General features: G+C 40.0%; 1 protein-coding gene across 2 annotated transcripts in view; it reads left to right on the forward strand.

Annotated features, from left to right (window-relative positions):
- COL11A1 (collagen type XI alpha 1 chain) overlaps nt 1–25481 on the forward strand; it is a 240885-nt gene that overhangs the window by 134196 nt on the left and 81208 nt on the right. For both annotated transcript variants that reach the window (XM_034778961.1, XM_034778960.1), the window contains exons 32-41: nt 1645–1698; nt 4114–4158; nt 4318–4371; nt 4457–4501; nt 8307–8360; nt 11105–11158; nt 14052–14105; nt 16328–16435; nt 17835–17924; nt 18219–18272. In XM_034778961.1, the coding sequence (XP_034634852.1) occupies nt 1645–1698; nt 4114–4158; nt 4318–4371; nt 4457–4501; nt 8307–8360; nt 11105–11158; nt 14052–14105; nt 16328–16435; nt 17835–17924; nt 18219–18272 (612 nt within the window). The remainder of the gene's footprint in view (nt 1–1644; nt 1699–4113; nt 4159–4317; nt 4372–4456; nt 4502–8306; nt 8361–11104; nt 11159–14051; nt 14106–16327; nt 16436–17834; nt 17925–18218; nt 18273–25481) is intronic.

Raw genomic sequence — 25481 nt, forward strand, 5'->3', positions numbered from 1 at the left:
CAGTTTCTCCTCCCTTGGTGTTCACACCTCAACTGCTAGCAGAGCACCTCACCCTCCCTGATTGAACTAACCTCGTTATCTCCATACTGATTTATACCTGCCTCTGGAGATTTCCATTACTTGCATCTGAAGAAGTGAGGTTCTTACCCACGAAAGCTTATGCTCCCAATACTTCTGTTAGTCTCAAAGGTGCCACAGGACCCTCTGTTGCTTTTTGTAGAATATTAGGTTCTTCCTTCACAGTGAACGCTTCCTAGGGACAGGTTTAATGGTTAATTACTGTGAGTATCCATTTGCTTGCCTAAATTTCATGCACCACAACAGCGTATAACCTCCAAATTTGTTATGTGTATACCATTCCATAGAGTAACTGCATGTGATTGTCCAATGGCCACCTTTTTATGAATAAAGCGACCAACTTTGTCAATGTTGATCATAACACTGGAACATAAGTATCATTTTCATTTGAAATATAAGAGAGGGGCATCACTTAGCAAGAAGCTCTTTTGAGGAGCTCTTGTTCCCTTGAAGAATATCCCTGCTGATCAGAGTTGGTAAAGGTATGGTCTCCATATAAGTGAAAAGCATTACTGGTTATCTCATCAAAAGTATTTCTTCTGACTAGGAAACTCAGGGCTTTTTGCTAACTGCACACTGTCTAATCCTGGCAGAGACCCTCCAGTATTAAAGCTAATCTGAGAGCTTGTTAGGGTATTATATATATTTTAATATAGACGTGGGTGTCTGAAAATATGTGAGAGAGAAGGTGTCCATAATAAATAGTAGGACCTATTCTTCAAATAAATACATATATACAACTGCTATTGAAGTCAGAAGGCATGGTGGACTTTGTCAGGGGAGATGGGGAAAAGGTGTAGGTAGGGTTTAGCAAGCAGTATCATCCCAGACTCAAGACTCTTTCCTGAAACTCAGCCCAAGTTATGTTCTGGGCTTTATGCAATCCCACTGCACAACCACACTTAGATTGTCAATGCTGCGTATACAGATCTCTGTAAAGAGAGTTCTGCTAAAACAGATGCTTTCTAATGAGTTACCTAACTTGAATAGAACTGGAGTTTTTAATGTTAGTCATAATGTGTCTGTGAAATGTGAATGTGAACACACAGTAACAGCCACTTGAAAACAAAAGTGCAAATCAGCCCTCTTAAATAGCTGAGCAAAGAACAATAAGGCCCACAAGAATGCTCTTGTGCGGCACTGATACTGCATTAAGAAAATGATTTTAGTTCTGCCACTCTGATTCAGCAGAGGCAAGTTCCCAAGATTTATTTCATTGGTCATGATCTAATAAAATCATTTCTAGTGATGGTTAATGAACTTTCTTTCTCACTGTTAACTAAAATTGGAAAAGATTTGTCAAACACTTTCTTATTGATGTTAATGAAAAATAATGTCATTATTTATGTTGATGTTTTTAATGCATTCAGGACTTGAGGCATTATGGTAAGTTAATTTTTAGATAATCACCAGAGCGGACATCTTTAAAAACTATTTCCATTGATTTAGTTGTAATGTACATTTTGCATCAATCTGGTGATATGCTTTTAATTCTAGATAAAGAACTGGATGTATTGTGGTGGTGTGACAGATATTTGATGATATTTGCATTCATTTCTCATACAGGGCTCCACTGGTTTCCCAGGATTCCCAGGTGCCAATGGAGAGAAAGGTGCAAGGGTATGATATACTTTTAAAAAACCCCACAATGCTTAATTAGCCTGTGGAACTCTCTGCTATGTAAAGACAAGAAGCTTCAAGAGAACATTGAGATATTATAGCATTGGGCCTTTATCTGGATAAGTGTGAACATCCGCAGTTACATAAAATAGGATCAAACTACATGAGACATAAATCCTCATGCTTCAGGGCATTAACATAACCACTCAGTATCTGGGATAGATAGAAGTTCTCTCACCAGGTAGCTTATTCAATTGTCCATTAGGGAGTGTTTTTCATCTTCTGAAAGATGGACTGAAAGTGGACTAGGTAGACCACTGGCAAGAACTATTTTCCTATCTTGTGAATTATCTAGATACCATTCAATTTAACTTGGATTTTCTATGCATTCTGATTCATCAGACTATCGCAAGCAGGATGAAGAACATATACTTATCAAGTGGAAGTAAAGTGTCAGATTTTGCTGCTTCATTTTTTGAAGCACATGGGGAGAAGCTAATATGCAGCATCTCCAACTATAATGAAAAAAAAGGGGGGGGGTAAGAAGAAGGTCACTGCACTGCTGCCTGTAAAGTTCAACTAGATGTGGCTGATCGTGTTGTTAGAAAGCTGATAACATTATCAGAAGTGAAAGGATGACTTGGAACTCGGAGATGACAACTCAGTGAGACGTTAAGTCAGATTGAAGTAAAGAATATCATTACTGTGCCTACCAATCAATTTTATTTAGCAGCAAGGAATCAAAAACACAGATTCACCACTTTAAATATGAAAATTTTGAGAAACAACTACATTTTCAGTTTGCTTTTTTTCTTAAGAATGGTTTTAGCCGGGACGCCAAGAGCAGGTTCGGGCCCCGGTGAAAATTTTTTTTGGGGCCCTCCAGCAAGGGCGGACCGGCTAAACAGGGCTGACAAGATGGGGGGAATTCGGGCCCTGGTAATTTGTATCAGCTCCCCCCTTCCCCTCCAGGTCGGCCCTGGGTTTTAGCTGAGCTGAAGGCAGTTCTTTTTTTACTGTGACCAACAAGGAATGTTTTTAAAAAAAAACACATTCAGACCCTATTTTTTGGATAAAGCAGTATTAAAAAACATTGTTCTGAACTATCAAACAGGAGGCTAAATTAGGAAACCTGAACCTGTAACATGCACAAGAACACACTTTTAAATATGAAAGTTATTAGATGTAAAAAAAAGCCTCAGTTCACCCAGGCATTTAAGCATGGACTTCTGAATTGGGCCAGCATAACTGGCTTTTATCTGTGACAGGTAGTAGCAATAGTAGTATAGTCTAAAGACCTAACCATGGATCAGGAATTCATTGTGGTAAAACACAATGAAAAGACAGTCCCTCCCTCCAAGAGTATGTCTACACAGCAACTAGACACCCGTGTCTGGCCTGGGCTCGTGAAGCTCAGGCTGCAGGGCTATTTCACTGCTGTGTAGACTTCTGGTCATGGGCTGAAGCCTGGGCTCTAGGACCCTCCTACCTCACAGGGTCCCAGACCCAATGCTCCAGCCCAAGCCCGGAAGTCTACACAGTAGTGAAACAACCCCGTAACCCAAGTCCCGCGAGCCTGGGTCAGGTGGCATGGACCAGACATGGGTTTTTTCTTTGCTGTGTAGACATACCCAAAGAGCTTACAACCTGAATAGTATTCTCTTGTATGAGGACAAAACAGTGAGAATATGCATGTAATTCATTTAAAATGAGAACTTCATATGAAGATCCCATTTCCACTGGTTAGATTTTAACAAGTAAAAGTCACAGTGTTTCTTTTTTCTATCAGGAGAATATGGCTTCTTGATTTAAAAGCTTCTTCACATTAGAATCCATTACAATCCCAGCGAAAAGTCTACCTCATGAAAGGGGTCTATAGATTCTCTGTATGACAGATATATTGGAGCTATATATTAAGGGCCAAAATGCTGGCTCTGTACAAGGACTATGCAGTATGGTCCCTGTTCCTTCCTACAAAAAGATGATTGCCAGTGCTATTTCCCTTCTTAGCCAGTGGAGCTGTCCAGAGGGAGTGTGATGTACCATCTCCCAGTATAGTGCAGTGGGCCTGCTGCAAGGGAGCTCCAAGGAGAAATTCTGACTTATCCAGAATTCCTCTCACTGACTCCAGTGGCTGTGAATGGGCCATGCAGCAACATTAACATGCTCTGGTGCCAAGGGCAGAATCTAGCCCTAACGTAGACGCCAATGAATAAAGCTACATGCACAGTGACTTCAGCAAGATGGTCAATTTTAGCAAAAACCTGTTTATTTAAATTAAAATGCACAGCAGAAAGGAGGTAAAAGAGCATTTAGTCCTAGGAGAGCTGCACACTGCCTCATATCAACAGCAAAACTTTCATTCACAGTCAAATGCCACATGCTAAGATGATTGATTTGAACTTTCATTGGCAGGGTTTACATGGCAAACCAGGTCCCAGGGGACAGCGAGGACCAACGGTATGTACTTCCTTTTGTTTGTTTAAAACCGTTACTTGCATTCCCTTAGTGATTGCCACCTCTGTGATGTTTTACACCTACTGTAAAAAATGCATGGCTGACTCTGACACACTGTCCTGTATGACTATCATCATTTGTATCTGTATCTCAAATCCATAGGGTCCACGGGGATCAAGAGGCCCACGAGGTCCCACGGGAAAACCAGGCCCTAAGGTAATTGTCAGATGCTATTTGCTGCAAAACTGTTTCTCAAAGAAAATCAGGCTTTACCTTTGAACAAATTGTTCTTATTTTCTAGGGCACTGCAGGCAGTGATGGTCCTCCTGGCCCACCAGGTGAAAGGGTAGGTCTGGAACAGCTTTTCCTCCTCACTTTATTTCCTGCATCTCTTTCTTTCCTCTTTCTCCTCTCTCCCCACTTTCTCATGTCTTTGAACTTCTCTGGCTAGGATGTGAAGCAATTGCACTGTCATACTGTACCTCAAGGGTGGACTTTCTTACACTGCTGTCCTTCCTGCCCAGCTAGAAGCAGGAAGCCTTGAAAGCTTGTTTTTCCTCTCAGACACCCAGTTTTGCATACCTAAGAGATTGGGATCATTGGAATGAGGTTGGGATCACCATCCAGATTTTTGGGTGCATATTCAAACAAACCAAATTACATTTCTGAGCTTTATGAGATTCTCACTGTTAATAAAAATGTCCCGTTCAGCAGAGTTGCTGTTAGTATATGGGTTTTTAAAAGTACTCAATGCCTCTAAAAGCTAATAAATTGACAGGAACTGATTCTTTTGTCCTAATCACCTAATTACATGCTTGAGAACTCCTACTGCTGGGTAAAATAGAATCCACTGCATGATATTAAATTTGAATCAATACACACTCAAACAGAGTCTGTATACTATGCAGTAGCACATAGAAAAATTAAATTGCTTGTTCTGTGATTACAAATCAATTTTATAACTCCTACAGATAAGTAAATCTGCCCTTTGACTGGGTTACTTGGAGAAGCTAAAGTTTGGATGACTGCATTTTGTTTCATCCCAATTTTCACACGAACATATTTGTGGCTTATTTTTACATAGCCATATAGAGCACATGGATGGTATCCTTTAAAAAAACAAAACAAAACCAACAACTGAGTTCCCAATTGAGATTACTTTTCCCTTTTGACCTCAAGAATATTTGATTCCAGTGTGCTCAAGCTGTAGTTTCTTACGCAACCTAGTGTTGTCCCATGTTATGATAAGCCACATCATCTGCCACATTTCCATGTTCAGGATTGATAACTGAATGCACTAACAGATGCAGAGCAACAACAAACAAACTTTGCTGGGAACATGTGAGAAGTCTGAAAAGCAGTAATGGCCAACAACACCTGCAAAGTTAAAGATTGGAGACCAAGGATGTATGATAGAAATAGTATTAGGAGACAGTAGAAGTATGTTTTGTTTAGAATCTGTTTTACAGACATCTCAAGCTCTCACAGCTTAAGTGTCTGCAGGAACCAACATTGAATCAAATATAGTGAATGTTCCCTAATTGCAAACAGAATGTGTCAGCTTTTAATCAGCATCTCCTCCTATAATGGAATGTGCATGCCTGTATATTTCTATGAAAGTTAAAAGTCAAATCTCTGCTCACAAAAGGTACGCCAGCACTTCTGGTGGAAAACCATTCAACATATGCAGAAAAATGCATTTCAGCTACATGTAAAATATAGGTTCTATTTAATAAGCCTTTCATCGATTTCCTGTGATTTTTCATTAACTGAAAATCCCTGGAGTAGAATCGCACCCAGAGTCCAGCTGAGCTGCTGGTGGAGCTGAAGGGTGGTAACTGGAGTAGGGGTAATACAGAGCAGGAGGTGAGGTTTGGAGTGACAGTTGGGGACCTGGAGATGGTGGTGATGGAAGAGGCAGGGAACTGCTGGGTGTCAAGTGAAAGGTAGGTGGGGAATGAACCACAGTTGAGAGGCAGAGGGAAGAGGTGGGTGAAGTGGGAAGTGTGTGGGAGTCAGGGGTGTGGAACAGATGGAGTGGAAATCTGGGGTAGAGGAAGGATTGATTGGAGTAGGGGAGGGAATGTTGGGTGGGAGTAGCAGGCTAAACTGTAGATCTCTCCACATCACAGAGCCTGGAGACAGGCTGCAGAGAGCTGGAAAGCAGAGCACTAGAAGGAGCTAGAAGGCTGAGTCAAGGGGAGTGGAGTTAGGAGGCAGTGTTGTAGGGAGTGGGCAAGAAGGTAGAAGACAATGGGCAGATCTGAGGGGAAGCAGAAAAAGCATCAATAGAGAGGAATGGATTATTTCAAAGATATGCTGTGTCACAGGAGCTCAACAAGCAGTTAATCTGAGAGTGGCCCTTGTGTACTGTGGCCATGTGCTCTAAAATGAGGCATATGACAGAGGGAAGAGTTGTTAGCCAAAAAAGAGAGGAACTTTAAAAGACCATTTCTGTCTGGTTAGAAATATTCCAGCTGCTAGCCATGTAAATATTAAACATCTATCCTCTATAGAAAACTTTTAAAAACACAAGGAAATGTACATTTAATAATGTGATATTAGAATTCTAGAGTATTCTTCTCACATACTCCTACTGGCTTGAAATCTGCAACTCATATTATGAAATAAAAAATGCAAATTTATTTTTATTAGAAAGCCTTATGGCTTGAGGATCAAAGGGGAAAGGGATTTATGGCCAAGAAAGTGCTACTAGCAATAAATAAACCATTGAGTTCTGTTCTTCTAACCGTATTCCAAAGAGGGACCAATTTGTTTCATGTTTTGGACAGTGGATCAGCCACTTTTAATATTTTTCCTCAAATGTTGTCCTATTTTTGTTAAGAGTTTCTGGTTTGTAAGCAACTCTCCTTACCTTTTTTGTTTCTGGGTGTGATGCAGACAGTTGAATCAAGGAATGTACCATATGGAACATACTTAGGGGTGGGGATTGGAGTTACAGGTACAATTTATAGATAATGCTCTAGAAAATGTGGATAGTGCTATAAAATCTCAGAAAAAAAATGTATATTTTGAACATTTTCTGGTTAACCATTTGGTTGAGCCTCATTCACTAATAAATGCTAATCAAGTTTTAAAGAGGACTCAGATTCACTTAGGGGCAAATCTTGCCTGCTACTGAACAAACAACCCTTTCCCTCACGCGTACATAACACTTCTCCCACTGCAAGAGAGACAGCCATAATTTGGCTCAAAGCCTGCATTTCCTGACGTCCCAGTCTGCAATGAATGAGGTTTAAGGAACTCTGAGACAGCCAGGGCTTTATCACAGGAGCAGAACGCTAACATCACCACCCCTTATGAATTATCTTTCTTTTCAGGACTTTTGCGTTAAATTTCTAACATTTTGACGCATGATGTCTTAGTAAAACCACACATCATATACCAGGTAGAGCAGGACAAGTCTTGCACTGTATGACTAGGGTACACATTTTTGCTGTGTGACCACAGAAAGTAAGATCTGAATGTTCCTTTTTTAGTTCTTTGTATAGTGTGTGCTCTAACACAGACAGAGTCTTAAAATAATCTGATACTAGGCTCCATTCAGCATATCAAATGCTTACAGTAAAAGTGACAAGGTCTTGGTTAATTTTCAATGACAACATCTAAAACTAGCCATCATGTGAGCTACTTGTTTATTTTACTACTTTAAAACTTTCAAAAAATCTCATACAGTAAAATCTTTTCAGAAATAGCTCCTCTGTTTTTTTCTTGCAAGAATTTTTTTCTTGAGAGACACAGACATTAAGATACGTCCCATTCAGCAGGAGTAATTTCGACAGGACCTACAGATTTTGACAATACCTTGCTGAGTGTGAGAACTGGCCAATATGAGAAACAAAAAGCTGCAGTGCAGTTAGGTTAAGAATAATTGCACATCTCTTATTGGAACTGAACTTCATAGAAAAATAATCAGTGTTTCTTATTAATTAGTGGGCCCTAATTTTGTATGTTCCACATAGGTGTTCTAGTGGGACTTTGGACTGCTAACAGTATTCACATGCAATATGTAGCTCACTTTATCCACATGTCCATCCATGGAGTTTGTGTTATGTAACTGAAGCAAACGCTTCAGTCCAACATTATAGCATCTGGAATATAGTTTACCCTTTTGCTTATCTTCATATTAGGGACCACAAGGGCCTCAAGGACCTGTTGGATTCCCTGGACCAAAGGGACCTCCTGTAAGTATCTTTTTAAAGTATATGTAATAATTATGCAAATTTGGCAGAGAAAATTTTTGAAGTCAATGTATGAACAAGTGTGTTAGAGCTTGCAGCTGAGGTGTTGAGCTGTATTATAATTAATCAAGTCTGTCCCTCAATGCATGAGGATTACAAGCAGGAAAACCTCCCCTAAGCTTCTGTACCATAAAGCCTGTTACATAAAACCAAAGAAGTCAGAACAGACTCAGCCTTTACTTTGAATATCTATTTGTAAATGTTGCAGTCCGTATGATATTCACTGGGGAGAGGACTGAGTTCCCTGTCTTTTGCCGATGTAAATATTCTTTTAAAAGTAGGTTATTTTAAAAGGAAAGGAAGAAGAGACATCTTAGCTATCATGTATGAGAAATGTGGCACACTAAGGGTTACCATATAACTATTTAGAGGTTTTCTATACTGTTATATATAAATACATATTTAGGGTATGTCACAATGTAAATTGATTAATCAGTAAGAATACTTTTAGCCTTTGAAATCTGTCATGTAAATCCATCCACTTCATACATATATTGTTTAAAAATGCAGATTTTTCACACATAGCTCATTCTGGAGCTGTTTTGGCCTGTCATTTAAGTCCTTCTTAAATTTTATTTATTTGTATAAAAAGTAATGGGAACCTTGGCTAGGTAGCTGCATTGTACCTTGAAATGTTAGTGATCCAAGACTTTTGCAACAGACCTAGCCTTATATCTCATTTGATGGAAGGCTTAAAAAAATCTCTATTCCAGTGCATGCACACAAGACAAATGAACTGAACTGCTGTGAAGTGGAGAAAACTCATTTACATGAAATCACTTCCCATAATTAGCTCCTCAAAGTTCATCCTAAAGATATCTGCACTGAGTTTACACATAGTTTCTCTCTCCCTGTTACTTTCTGTTCCAGATCCTGATGGAATTTATTTTGAATAAGTTATCCAAGCATACAGCCAAAAATCTGTGAAAAGGCTTTGATATTCTGAGATCAAAAGAATCTTTGGTTTAGAATGATAGGTATGCCAGAATCTTCTATTGGAATTAGCTGGTTAACAATCCTAATGGCATTTTTATCAGGTGCCCATAAAGGCCCAATGTAAAAGTGGGGACTGAATTTTTTCAGCAATTTTAAAGAACAAAATATAAAGTTGGCAGTACTGATAATAGAACAACAGGAAAAAAAAGGTTGAAAAGTAGTATAATGGGAAAACAAAATCATAATCCTGCAATCTGATTAATACAGAGGACACTGGTTTCAGTGTAGTGTATTTCATTTCCTATATTACTGTTGTACTTGGTTGTAAGTGTAGCACCAGACTTTGTCTGAACAACATGTTTTAGAGAGTATGTGATATTCACTATACAGAGTAATCCTGATAAGCCTTAGTATGCTGTGCATATTAAGAGGATGGGTGTAGAGTGAAATTGATGTGTCTGTTGATTTCTTTCCTCCATCCACAGAGATGACTAGCCACCACTAGAGGTCTCTCTTCCCCCCTTTTCCCTTCTGCCTAAAAAATTCTCAAATTAATATAAAACTATATGGTCTGTTACTGGCAGACTATTACTAAATGGAGTACATTGCACAAACTGGATACAATTTTGGTTTAGTCATGTATTCCTGATTGACCAGGATTAGTTTATAGCCTTTCAAAAATGTAGGACTTAATTTGCCATGGTCTCATACTTCTGTTCTGTAGTACCTTTCCCTGTGAGTAGTCCTACTGTAATGAATAAACCAGATTGGTAAAACCCGTGGAAGAGGCACAGAAGGTCAAGTAGAGTTCCACTTCTATTTTCTTATCGCTGGAATGAGAGACATTGATCCAAGAGGCTCCTCAGGAGGATGAGATTACCCACACAGAGGTCACATGCTCCCATACCAACTGGGAAGTCCCAGCCTTTCCCACCCCGCTCCCCACAGAATCTTGGCAGTATGGCTCCAAAGGACTCCCATGGCTGCATGGCTGTGGCTACTTTCAGGTCCCTAACTGTGGAAGGAGTTTTGTCAGGAAGGTAGCAGTAACAGTCTTAGTCCCATGTTAGCTTTCCTAGATTATTTTTGCAGGCCCACTGGGATTCTGCTCCCCACATGCATAACCCATCTCTGGTCCAGGAGAAGGAGGGGTGCTAATGATGCCACAAAGTCAGTTGACCCATGTCTGTGCAGGAAGAGAAAATTCATGCCCTTTGTGCCTGGATCTTGGGAGCACAGTTTAGACCAATGGTGCTGCCCTTGGAGTCTGGCTGTGCTCAGTGAGAGTCAGGGTGGCAGAATCAGGTCTGTGATTTTTTTTCATCACAATTTATTTAGCTTACTCATTTTGCAATCTTTCTGATGCTGCCCTATGTTAAACAATGCCATAGCCACAACTCACCAGAAGCTTATCTTTAAAACGGTTTTCATTAACTCGGGGATGAAGTACAGGATATGAGAGGACAGGAAGTAGGGACTTTGAATTTTGGAATGTTAGACATCCATTTTGAACATGCATGCACTGTTACACACATAAAATCACCATTCAGACAAATTTACATAAATTAAGGAGTCAGCAGAAAAAATAAAATATTAAAATTGTATCAAGTTGCCATCAAAGCAGTAAAGCTTTTCTGAAGGCTGGCCTGAAAGTCTGAAAAGATCATAGAGATTATTAGGGCTAATTGTATACTCTTTTCAGAGCTAGAGATGACTGAGAAACCTCTGACTTATTTTGCTTGCAATTTCAGGGGCCACCTGGGAAAGATGGCTTGCCGGGGCACCCAGGACAGCGGGGTGAGACTGTAAGTATATTGGTTCTACTGTTTCAGGCTGTTGAACACCTGCTTAGTTCACTGTGATCTTTAAAAAAAGTGTCAGTTAATAGTTAGTTCCATTGCTTTATACCGAAAATTGCAGGAAAAAGTGAGAGGCAATTTTTTATTGGTACCTAACTTTGTTTATAGAAAGCAAAAATCCGTTAAAACTCAGTGGGGGCAGATGTCAGACAGCTTAATTTTTTCTCCATGTGGTAAGGGTGAGATTATTTCTGGTTGTTCCCCATTAAATAACATCAAACTGATCATAAGTATACAATAGATAGTGAGGCAACATAATACTCTGTTATCAGCTTTGAAGAAGACATGTGAGGAACAATATAATATTTGCCACTCTCACTGAGAGCCATGTAAGAAGGCAGAAAAAGTATTAGTGCCAGCCCACTAGGAACTTGAAAGCTAACAATTTAGAAAAGTAGAAGAGTGATTGAGACAAAAATACACAGAAAACCATATAACAAAACAAGAATTGTTTGGGTTTCCTTACTTGAAGGATATCTCTATAAACATGTTGTACATTGGAGAAGGACTCTATGCAGGTTGCATTATGAAATACAATCCCACTGAAATCTAAAGAAATAAAATGGTCAATTTTAATGAAAAATATTATTTTGATCTAAATTAGATTTACAATTACTTCTTTAGCTCCAAGTACCATTGATTTATCATTTCACTAATTAGGATGCATCAGCTGCTTAAGCAGACATTGCTGCAAAGCTCTTTATTCACCTCCACAAATGTGGAAAACACAAAAAGCTTACTTACTGAACCAGAATTTCCTTCTTATTTGTTACAGTACGCTCAGCTTCATATAGCATCCTTCATATGAACTGCCACAAGAATATTATGAGAGTATGCTCTGCTTTTTAATATGCACACATGATGGGATAGTATAAGGGCTTTATTGTCATAAGATTGGGATGAATGCACACATCAGTTATCCAGGCCATACTGAATGAGTATTCTCATTTGCTATGATCTCCTTTGATGCCCATTACTTCTTTCACAAACATCCTTTACTTTTTTGTTCTCAGACCAGACAGCAAGAGCAGATTTGCTAATGGCACAGGATAAAAAAATAGAATTACCAAATATGCTCAAACACATCTGTCTTCTGTAGAGGTGGAATCAGTAGATGTTCTCAAGGCATTTTCACTGAATATGGGACCAATTCAGCACTCCTTTCTGTCTCCTGACACAGGGAAAACTCCTGTTGACTTCAGTGATAATTTTACCTGCGTAAGGAATGCTGAATATGGTCCAAAGCCCATAACTAATGTGAGGCCTTTACATAGGCAGGCAGTGGAGATAAAGGAAGATATATTGTAACGGTTCAGTCACCGCTGTAGCGCCTCCTCGTAGTTGGGTCTGGGGATCAGCTCATCTGGTCTAGCACTCCCTTCTGTTGCTTACTTGCCCCATGGTCCCTCTTGCTCTCTAGGACTCAGGGTTCTCTCTCTTCGCCACTCAGCCCTCTAGCTATGTCACTATAGCGTCTTTCCCTTCTGAGGTAGCCAAGTCCCACCAGGCAATCTGCCAGTGTGCTGTTTCTGGTAATGTTCTGTAAATCCTGGTCTGTTCCACTTTCCCAGTGGCTGGTAGGGGAACCCGGGGCACCTATTACTTTGGGTTCCAGCCCATGGGACCCTATCATCAGCAGCCAAGGTCTGCAGTCTCAACCCCCACTGTTCTTTCTCTGGATTTCTTCCTACTTTGCCTTCCACAGGCTTTCTTCCCTGCAATTTAATCCCTTCCTTCAGGGATAGGATCCCAGGGCTTTTGATATCCCTGGCTTTCCTCCTATCCACTTCTCTGTACCCAGAGAGCAACTCCAGACTCTCTTCCCATGGCCCTTTTCTGCTGCAAACTTCCTGGTTTTATACCTCATCCAGCTTCTCTTCTAGCTGGGCTTTCTCAGCAATTAGTAATTTATAAATCCAGCCTGACTCTCCCGCAGGTGCTGCCTATAAGGTTAATCTGAGCCACCTTAACCCTTTCAGGGCTGGTGTGGTTTGAACACCCTATCACAGGGGTAAAGGATATATACTGGTGTGAAGGGGTGGTATGCTGGACTCCATATGGTACAGCAGTGAATTCATTCTGCTGAGGCTGTGCCAGTCTACACCTCCTCCAATGCTGAACTACTTCATAAAGGCACAATTGAGCCCTTGGACGGGCCGTACTCTAAATTGGGGATTCCAGAGAATTTGCTGACTAGTTTTGAACTGAGGTTTATAGCTGCTTACTAGAAACCACAGATTTTGCCAGTCTTCTGGAAGACTGTCCCAATGACATTCGCCTTATATTCTCCTTTCCATTTTCTTCATCATTTCAAATTTTCACTATTTCCTTTTTTCCCTATGCAGCCCTCCTGTCCCATCTCTATAGGGAAAAAAAAATCACATCTTCTCTGGATCTGTGTTTCATTCGATTTTATGTTCCTTCCACATCACCTTCCCCCATACTCCTTAATCTCCCATACGTGCCTTTCTTTACATAGTCATTTGTCTGTCTTGGCTATGAGTTCATAATATGTGTCTATATGTGTTTTTAGCTGAGTTTCAGCAATATCACTCATGCATTCAGAATCACCTAATAAATTTTACTGAGAGATAATTGTAAAAGTGACTGGCATTTCTTATGATAGCTCTGTAGAAGCACAGCTGAGAATGATTGGAAAGGACAGAGCTTTGAAAATTTCACATGTAGGTATACACAGGAATAATAGATATTTCCATATGTATTCTTGAAGATGAACTCCTAACATGGAGCTTCTCTCTCACCTCTTCAACACAGATTTGAATTTGGCTCATCTATACCTTGCCATGTATAACTATGTATTATATATTTCATTCCACAGGGTTTTCAAGGCAAAACTGGACCCCCAGGCCCTGGTGGTGTTGTTGGACCCCAGGTAGAGCATTTTAAACATTATATCTAACTATATAACACTGTTTAAAGATTGCTTTATAGCTAATGTAAAGAGCTATTGTTCGTGAGTATATAATATACACTGATGGATATGTTAACTCCTGCAGTACCCAATTACAGCAAATTTAGCAAAATGTGTTTAAGCAAGAATCAAACTCCAAAAAAACAAAGACATTGGGCCTGATTCTCCACTGTAATTCATCACCTGTAGTCATTTCAATGAGTGCAAAGTAGGTGTTCTCCAAGAGTTAAGAATGAAGAATAGGACCCCTTACTTTGAACTCTTTTTAGAAAGAGCAAATAACATATTGTGTTGTATTATTTTAGATTGAAGCATTTTGATTATTTTATAGGGTTTGGGTGAGGTTTACTTCATGATCTTATTTGATTATACTTATATAGTTACTTCCTTTAAGTGGTCTTCATGACACTAACCCTTTCCCTTACCACCTATCCTATTTACCAATAGCCATACAAGAGGTTAGCAAAGGCAAAATTGGAGACAAAGTTAATAGAACACAGGCACTGCCAATCTGAAAAACAAAGCATACTAACTGTAGAGGGGCTGGACCACTTAAGAAAAGCTTAAGTCTCTCTTACCACAGGCAAATCTATCATGGTTCAGGAGACCCATTATCCATGTACCACAGAGCCCCCATAAAAGAGAAACCCAAAGCCCGACTTAAGAGAGATTTTCCAGAAAGAATATTAAATTCACCCAGGGGATTACAGAGGTTTAACTTTGTTAATCATTTAAAAAAAATTCATTTTCTATTGGCCTCCAGAGTAATTGACTGGTCAAATAGGTAGAGATATTGTTGAATATATCTTATAACCACTACTAATGACATTTGCTGAATAATATATTCCCCATTTACTCATTGACCAGAACCAGAACTAGTATTAACACATTTCACAGCATATACTGCCAAGACACAATGTTTATGTAGAAAATGGTTTTACTTTCTAAACTGTGTTTAGGGATTCTTTTTAGAAAAACACAAAGAGGGGAGGGCAGAAAGTTCCATTAGAGATACAAATTACGTAGCTTTAACTAAATCATTTAGAAACAGACCTTTTTGTAGTACTCTCTAGTTAATTACAGGTGGCATCTGAGTCTGTTTGATGCAACAGTTCTCTTCTGTTCCATCACTTCAATTAATCAAAACAGCATGTGTTTTACTGAGTGTGATTTTTGCTCCTTTGTTTAATTTCAAAGATAACTATTCAGTCTTAGGCAAATATTCCCTGAGCCCACTGTTATTTCCAGGACTGATACTGCTTGCATTTGGTTTCCATATGGATCTTTCCACACTTGCTTAAGTGTTAGCATCCACCATCACAACCCATACTAAGAGAAAATGCACTTCTTGGGGCATAAATTGTACCATATGTGGTATTATCTAGTACACCAAAGTAACATTGTGAATCAATTAAAAATGGTAATTACAGTGTTTAGCAATCAGAATTATAAAACCCTTCTGAAAATTATTATTACTGCCTACTCTGACCTTTACTTTAGAATCAATACTGATTCGCAGAGATTCTCTCTCTCTCATTATACTTTGGAATTGAGCACCAATAGGCAACCAAACACCCATGTGATGTCTGGCAAACTTTTATTCTTCTCAAAAGCACTTGTCATGAATACAGTATTGTAACTCATCACCACTTAAATACAACAAGTGCAAAAAAGCTAATGGATCAGGTCTTTGATCCCTGCATCTGCCTTTCTGGAAGCCCTTGCATTCTCTCCATGGGAGGTTTCAGTGGATTTGACTAGCCGCCCCTCTCTATATTTTTCCTGGAAGATACTACAAAGCAGTGCTCCATGGCAGACAGAGGGTACGAGACCTCTTGTCCTTTCGCCAATGTATCAGAAATGCTGTGGGGTTCAGGCCTTCAGCACTTGGGAAGCAGGGCCATAATTGCAGCCCATGGAAACTCACACATGTATCTGCAGCCAGAATAGGGTTTGAGCTTTATTATTTAAGGATTAGACTATTTTGTAAACAAATGTTGTCTGCAGGTGAAGGTGAGGATTGCACATTTTCCAGTGGTAACTGTGGTGACATCCTAGATCCTAGGAACAACTGAGGGTAGGAGGAAGGTTGAGAAAAAGTGAGGAACAGATTGCCCACAAAAAGCCAACCAAACAAAAAATTAAATTTGTTAGGGTAACTGAGGTTTAACTTCTGTTCTTAGGGTCCTACTGGTGAGACTGGCCCAATTGGTGAAAGAGGTCACCCTGGTCCTCCAGGCCCGCCAGGTGAACAAGGCCTCCCAGGCGCTGCAGGAAAAGAAGGTGCTAAGGTATGGCATGACTTTTGGAAAGAAGGTGTCACACAGAGATAGATGGGATAAATGTTTAAAATCAGATACTGTTCATAACTGTAGAAAGTATGGCATAAAATAGGCACGGACACATTTTTCCCCAAGGAAGGTCTCTTCAGCAACTTGCCAAAGGTATAAGGGTTTCATTTCCAACCTGATCGTTTTGCTATAAATTTCAGTGGGAACAAGGATAGCCATTAATTTGTTTAAGATGAGCAGTTTGCATAGAACCTCCCTTTTAGTGTGGGAGATTGTACATAGACAACCTGTTTGCTCAGGTCAAGTTGGAGCTCTGTACTGGAACTCAGGGACATATCTCTGTGTGGCACTGGCCACACTGTAGAATTTCAGTTACTCTTTCGGTGAAAGAGGAAAAAAAAATTAGAAAAAATATTTACATTGATCAAGAAAATAGTATATGATTGTATTCAATTATTCATTGTAGATAAGAGAATAACTTCCTCCATGAATGTTTCTTTAAAGAAAATATGATAATATTAATAACTTTTTGTTTATATACCATAACTAATATATATTACTTTTTAAAATTTGTTGTAATATTATTGTGCTCACATACTATGGTGATGAGGGCCATAAAGTATTTGAATAGCTGGATGGAGAGATGGATGGTCCTTTTTTTTTGGTCATTGATTATAACCAGAGTCTGCTGTTTTATTATACGTGCGCTAATTAATAAGGCTAAAATTTTGTCACAGATATTTTAGTAAAAGTCACAGACAGGTCATGGGCAATAAAGAAAAATTCATGGAAGCCTTGACCTGTTCCTGACTTTTACTAAAAATATCTGTGACAAAATGGGGATCTCCGGGTCCCCACACCGCATGGTAGGTAGGAGCTCCACGGCCCCATGCTGTCTCCACCAGCTGGGGGCTGTGGGGTATCCCTGCCACCCCCAGCTCCAGGGGTCCCCCCGTCAGCCACAGAGGCCAGGAGCTGTAGGGTGCCCCCACTGCTCATGGCAGCCAGGAGCTGTGGAGTACCTCCACTGCACACTGCTCTGGTGGGCCACGTCATCAGGAGCTCAGGGTTCCCCCCAGCCCAAATTGGCCGTGAGATGTGGGGTTCCCCACTGCCTGCGGCAGCCGGGAGCTGTGGAGTCTCCCTACCACCCACAACTCCGTGGGACCCCACCACCTGCCACAGCCAGGAGCTTGGGGGTTCCCCTCGCCACCTGTGTGGCTTGGAGTGCCAGGGGCCGCCAGAGGTGGCAGGGGTACCCTGAAGCTCCTAACCGCCGTAGGCTGAAGTCACGGAGATTGCTGGAACTCACGGATTCCGTGACCTCTGTGACTAAAATTGTTGCCTTACTAATGAGTAACTAACATTTGCAGTTTTTGAAACCTCTGCATTTTCACAGGGTGACCCAGGCCCTCAAGGTATCTCTGGAAAAGATGGACCGCCAGGTCTTCGTGGTTTCCCAGGAGAAAGAGGCCTTCCAGGAGCTCAGGTACAGTATAAACACCAGCATAGATAACTGTGGGTACAGTGTTTATATAGAATCCCGGAGAACAATGAATTAAGCTATTACAGGAAGTTTTCCACTGTGCTTGGAAAATGAATGCAATACAAAAATATCAAATGGGCACCCCTGAGGGGTAAATTCAAATGGCTATCCATTCACTGGTAGTAATTTATTCAGCAGTGAATTCTTGATTTTTAAATCCTTCATATTAAATATGTTGCAAAATAAAAAAACTGTTTAATTTTTCAAATGGAACAACATGCTTCTCTCCTTTTTCAGGGTCCAGCTGGTCTGAAAGGAGGAGAAGGCCCACAAGGCCCACCTGGCCCAGTTGTAAGTCACTATACCAACATTACGAAAATACAAATAACCTCCATTCTGAGTCTTCACATGCTGTTTTGTTTTCATCAACACAGATTGTAAAACAGTAAGGAAGCTCTGTCATTCACATCAATCAATAGTTATTTTCTACCATAATGAGCCTATATAATGAGCCTATATACATAAGGAATGTATAGGTATCAAAATATCTGAAACCTGCTGCTATCAGTAGGTGCAAAATTGACTTGCTCCTCAGCATTGCCCAGCTAGACTAGTTATTAACAGGCACAAAAAAAAAAAATCCTTACCAAGGAAAAGCCACAAACTGTGGATGTAATGACCAGTCTGGCTGATGGTACATTCCCTTTGTATAACTCCTGTGCGCCACATGTTTGACCCCTATAACTTTAATGGATTTTGCTGTGCTATTCAGAATCTAAGTTTGCTGTTAAAAGGTTTTAAGCCATTGTTGTGAATCATATTCACTACTGTCTTGCTGATTTTTCAGTCTGACCACTTAAACAATAATACCAATATAGATGTGAATTTCCATTCATCCTAACAAGTTAAGTAGAATTTTTTTTTAGTTTTAAATAAGACTGCGAGAAAATTGCAGTCTGCAAAGACTAGTAAATGATAACTCCTCTGTGCACCCCATGTTTTCTGGCATTTCTTCACTGTGGAGTTACATCACATACTGTGTGTTTATTTCTCTAATTAACTATTATACAACTTTTTGTTACTGTCTGAAATAAGAAACATCTGCAGACTATTTTGGCAGATTTAGTTGAGATTTTTCACTCAGTCTGCAGAACTCAGCAGATAGATAACTTTACATCACAGGCTTTAAGGAATGGGTCACATTTTAATCTCAGTTGCAGAAATTATTTAAAATAAGTACCATGGATGATATATTGCCAGATGTACAAAGGCATTAATGCTGTCACAGCTAAGAAACTGACCTTTCATTGAAGAAATTTACTTTTCTTCAGTGAAAGCTTAAATTTTCAGGGGGAAAAATGTAGAAATACACGGTACATGCCAGGCTGACCCAGCACACCCCCATGCAGGCTGGCGCGGTGTTGTAGGTGAGCCCTTACTTGATTTTTCTCTCTCCCAGGGTATCAACAAGTCCAAACAGCCCATTAGATGCTAAAGGACACCTCTTTATGGAGGGTATCATTTATCAACATTAAAAAAAACCCTGCATAGAACATAAACAAATCTTTCACCTCATCATCTCAACTGAGGGACTCAGACATTCTTAGACCAGCTGACCTCCCCGCCCCCTTCCCCTTGAATCCAGTTCTCACCTCTCCCCCTGGTGTTTTCTTGGTTCCAATCCCTACCTCTGGTGCTAGGTCTATTGCCCCTACCAGAGTAAGATCTTTCTCTGGACTCACAGGTCTGGGGAGGTCCATCTACTGTGACTCTTCTTCAGGGGCACTGAGTGATCCTGTCAGGACAGGCCTCTAGCCGGTGTCTAGGAGACCCTTGGCTGAGAACCAGGCCCTCTTGGACACCTACTGACTACAGCCCAACATCTAGGAGTCTCTGCTTTCTAGGATCATTTCTTACAGGCTCCCCATTCTCATGGGTTCCTCAGAGAGCTCACCTTCCAGGCTCCCGGTTTAGGCCTGTCCTGGCAACTCCTCTCCATGGGTGCTTTCTGTATCCCTTTGGAATTCCCCTGTAACTGAGCTTGGGTAACCTTCATTAGCTACAGGTGCTTGTTTACTAATCAGCCACCTGGGGCCTTCATAAGGCAGTCATGGGCAAATTGGGCCCAAAATTCCCATAAAGGGCAGCCGCCCTGTGACAGACCCTAATAAAAATTCATAGAACAATGATGATGAATGCCATTAAAATGCCAGCAAAGAAACATAATGGAATTCCTATTTCAGAACCTAGTCATGCTTTCCTTGTATCTCCAAACTGTCCACTGAAATACATGAAAGTTTGGATTGTGCGAGGAATGGAGGAGTAGCACATAAATATAATCTCGTGTTGTTTGTTTTAGAACAGTGATGCTCAGTAAAATTATTTAATGATTATTAAACTGTTGTATCACCAAAACCAACCATTGCCATTATGATCTTGTTTACACTGGGCTTTGTAATGGGTAGGACTCTGCCTAAACACAGTGAATCTGGTGTTAAATATGGTTTGACTGGCTAATGTGTAAACCAGTGTAAAAGCATTTTCTAAAACCATGTTTATACCTAAATATGACCTAGGTATTTACCATAAAGTTTTATTTTTCCATGAGACTTATTAACAACCTAGACATAAAGCAGATTAGCCAGCCTTTATGACTGTAAAAGTAATGACATTTTACTCATTCATCAGAAAGATGTGGGCCTGTAGAATTTTGCAAGACCAGTCTAAGGCCAAGAGTTTTTTGTATCCCCAAGTGTTTGTTTTATGTTTAGGCTTTTACTTTCTACTATTGATCTCTCCATCACATCTTGTACTGTAGTTCCTGGGAATTTTGAAATGAAAGGTATTAAAATAGAATACAGACTTTTTAAATTGCCTAATTTTCTGCTGTCATTTTTATGCAAGAGCACTCTATAGATGCAAAAGCTGGTACACTTATGCTCAAATGAGCAGCATGCAGTTCTTGACAACCATCTGCTTATTGCACTTCTCTCTCTTTCGGTGAGCCCAGGTGGAAAAGTAAATTGACACAAACCCTTTCTGCAAGGGAAAAAGTAATAGAGGAACTGAAAATATATATTTTTTGACAGTAAAGTTCATGTATATTCTTACAATATATATATTTTTAATGATTAAAAACAACATATAAAGAACTCCTCATTGAAAACTCTTGGTTTTGGGATATCCCTAGGTTTGGGAAAGTGCTGCAATAACATTTTTGTGCACTAATTCTTTCCTCTAGAATGTCATCAAGAAGTAGCGTGATAGTATGTTAATTTTTAGCTTGCTTTTGATATATTCAGTCCCTTCTTTCCTTCCCACCATGGTATATAAGCACATTCCTCAGGGAACTGAAACAAAAAAGCCCCAAAATAGGAACCTTACTGTTCACCCTGTACAACAACAGCTTTTGCTCACAATAAGTAATATTTAAATTCCTGGTTATATTCACACCATATAATTTCACTACAAATATTTCACCCTTTTCTAATATACACTCAGTTCTTGTAGGTAGACTATTTAAAGAATTCAAAGTTTTGACTACCAAATTTTCAACCATAATCTGTAAAAAGCAACAGAGGGTCCTGGGGCACCTTTGAGACTAACAGAAGTATTGGGAGCATAAGCTTATGCTCCCAATACTTCTGTTAGTCTCAAAGGTGCCCCAGGACCCTCTGTTGCTTTTTACAGATTCAGACTAACACGGCTACCCCTCTGATACTTGAAACCATAATCTGAGCAATCTGAAATGGCTGCTAGAGATATTATGATGTAATGGATGTTCTAGGCAGGTAATAGAAGTGGTGAATATGGAGGAAAAGGGAAGTCTTTCTCAAAGGTTCAGTTATTTCTCAGACCTTCACGTAGGTAATCTCTGGCCCTGGAAGGCAGAGACTACCTGAAGCACAAATAGAATCAAACCCCACCCACAGATATCCCAAATCTCAGAGAAGGTCCTAAACTTTATTAGACTGATTTTGTATCTCTGTAATTATTAATTATGAATTTTGGAATTGGCTGGTAGTTAGAAGATATAAGGATGCACCTGATATCATGGTGCCACATGTATTTATCTCAGGGCCACAATGAGACATAGAGCTTTAACTCACTGCTGTCTGTGGGAGATGCAGGGGAAGATCATTGGCATAATATGGCCCTAAAATAATTTCCAACCTATTTTAGGCAGTAGGGCTAAACACACAGTCAGTCATTTCCCAGAGAGGATTAGTAAAAGTGGAATGCTTGCTCACCATACAAAATAGGAAGAGGATTAGTCCCTGTGGAGGTCTCTGCCACACCTGTCAACACTGACTGCTCCAAATAACAGGAATATACAAAATCATAAACTCTGTACAGCTGCAAGTACACCACAGTGAATGACCATTTCAGAACACATTGCATGCTAATTGCTGTGCTTAGGGTGAACTGGACAAAAGAGAGAGATGCACGAATACTCCATAGCAAGATGTTTTCTTCTTTTTTCCTCATTGTTCTATCTGCTTTCTTTATCTTCCAATTGGTGGTGTTCCTCCTCCCTCTTTCATGCTGCTGCAAGGCATGCTGAATGCTGATGAGAGAAAGCTCTTTGGAAATTCAGACAGTCATTCCTCATTAGCTCATTTGGGTATTGGATATCCAGGTCATATACTGAACCAGTCAGATATAGGCTACCCAGTTAGTTATGTTGCCAGAGTCGGTGCTATCTGCCTCTATCTGATAACAATTTCAGTCATGAGGCTGCTCACTTTAAATAAATGTGCTAATTAAGAAAAAAATATTGTTACTATGACAAAATATGTATACAAGTGCTTTATATTGCATGGCACTTCACAAAAAGAAACAGATAAAGGTACATTCATTAATGAGCTTACAGTTCATAAGATAAATACGAGACAAAACCTTGGACAACCATTCAATAGAGGGAACAAAGTCAATATCTTTATGGCACCTACCCCAGGTTATGGGCAGAATCCATACACTGACATGCCTAACTTTTGTGAAATTAAAATCTAGTAAGAGTAGTAAAGAAAACGTATGCAAAATAACTGTAAAAGATGGCTGTGGGGTGGGCAGGGTAGAAGAGCTACCAGAATTCCAAGAACAGGTTCTATAGTTACCAGCACAGTGGCTGCCATCTAGTGTGTTAAAAAAAAAAATCTGTTTTTTCCCCCCAGTATTGTCACAGTCTAGAACTGAGCAGACCTAAATGTGTTTAGATTATGATATCTGACAAGATCACAGACCACAGTGGTATGGCTGCAGGCTAGCAAATGTTTATTGTTATATTCATTGAATAGCAATAGGAATCACATTCAGGTTGCCGAGTTAACCATGCAAAGAACCATCATTTGCTCACCTGGCAGGATACACGTGTATGTTCCCTGTACAAATAGTGTCTGAACAATCTTGCAAAATAAAATCTTCTTAAAGATAATATATAAAAAGATTTGGAGCAGCCACTGCCATCACAGTGCCCTGTTCTGCCACTCTTCTCCATATAGACCTTATTGTGAGAATAGTGCCAGAGAAATCAGTAGGTTTGCTCCTGGAGAGAATGGGTTCAGCATGGGTAAGAGTAACACAATGGGGCCAACAGAGAAGAAAACAATATGGAATCACAGGATACCAGTCCAAGAGCTAGCAAGGCTCAGTCATGCTTAATTATTAGAATATTGAAAAGATAAGACATATTCAGAGTATCAAGGCATCCTCCTGGTGCAGTTGCCATAACTTATTCATTCTAGGATGTACCATGGCACTTCCAGTCTCATTAGACCAGGGATGGGAGAATAGCATTTGCTTTAAAGTGTTATAGACAAGTGCCAAGCTGAGAAGTTAAGGAGAGATGCTGTCGTAGCAAAAAGATCTTCAGCAGTCCTCAAGTGAAATATCTTAATTATTTAAAAGATGAAGCGTAAAAAGATGCTGTAGAAGTGTGTAGATATAGCAATTTAGAAGCAGAAGAAAACTCTATAACGTTTTAGTCTCCAGTAAGTCCATATTCCCACTCAACATTTTTTTCATTTACAAACTTCAGCATGCAGCTTATTTATCTTCCCTATAAGTGTTTTAAGCAAGGATCTCATTTTAATATTTAAAATGAAAAAAAAATCACAGAGAGAAAGAGAACTCCTAGTCACAAAAGTTAGGATATAGAATAACAGAAGCTATTACTAGACACCATAAACCACAGATCAATGAGTTCCATTCAATTGTATTTACAATAGCTAGACCTGAGGAGTGAAGCTAAGCTCCTATGCTGTTCACTGGCAGCCGTTAGTTGCTCACCAGACCTTTTGAAGGTATCAAAATAAGGATTTAGGAGCCTCATTTCAGACTCCTGTTTTTAAAAATCTTAGCCCCAGGTTCTGAAAGCATTTTCTTCATTTTGAAGTAGTCAATGAGGATGAAATTCATTTCACCTACACTGAGCCAAGCTCTGAGACTGTGGGAGGAGGGGCTGGAGAAGTGAAATTTACCACTCCCAATCCAAGACCCTGAGTGCAGGGTTACTGTGCATCTTCCCCTATCTACCATTCAAGTTTATCAGCTGGAATAGAACCCATGGCCTCTCTGCACCAGTTGTGTGGGTGTTAAGGCCAATGAATTCATATAAATACGGTTCTGCAGACTTTTCCTCATTGTAGCTTCTCGCTCTCCTTATTCAGGCCTGCCATGTTAACCCTTACCAGGGCAAATAGTATATGCACAGGCACATCTTTGAGCCACTTCCATTGAGGTCCCAACCCTACTTCAGGACTTAAGTAGAGTGGAGGACCTTGCACTGAATGAATTTCACCAACTTTGATGCTCAGCCTTTAGACCATTACCTAAATTACATCTGGAAACTGGGTGCCATCTAAGGAGGTCTGCATGTGATCTCAGAGGAGAGTGGTACCAAAAAGGGTTGGCAACTGAGGATCATTGGGTTGGGTTTCTTGTCAGTGGGTTTCAGCAGTTAGCATGTTAGAACTGGCCACTTCTAATGCAGACTATCAGGAGGGTTCTGCAGATGGAGGTGGGTACTGGGATATTTGTCAAAGTTGGCAGTTAGTAAAATCAGGTGCTTGTCCAGCAGCAGCAATGAAGATGCTTCAGAGGGCTCCAGAGTGGGAGAAAGAGCAGTTCCTGACGCTTGCTGATATTGGGTGAAAAGGGATCAGGATGCCTCTGGGAGAATGGGGTTCTTTTCGGGGCAGGTTCAGGTGTTGAAAGAAGAGTTGAGGTACTTGGGGGACTGGAGCAGCTGATACAGGGTAGGATCTGATCAGAGCTTGTTGGGGGGTCATTTTATAAATGCATATGCTTGACCCCAGTGTTCTAAGGGTTATAATATATTTTTAAGACTTGCTAGAGACCACATAACTCTATTTTAAAACCTTATTTATGCATATCATGATTATCTGTTTCTTATTTTTAAACCTTCCTCTTACATATTAAAAGAATGACCTTATTTAATATAATTAAAAAATGGAAACAGGCTACAAGCAAGGCACAGAAACCAAGCAACTAAGCAACATGATAAAGGTGTTGCAGAATATTGTAGATTTATTCCTGACA

The sequence above is a fragment of the Trachemys scripta genome, chromosome 8 (assembly GCF_013100865.1).
Source record: "Trachemys scripta elegans isolate TJP31775 chromosome 8, CAS_Tse_1.0, whole genome shotgun sequence".
Lineage (NCBI taxonomy): Eukaryota > Metazoa > Chordata > Testudines > Emydidae > Trachemys > Trachemys scripta.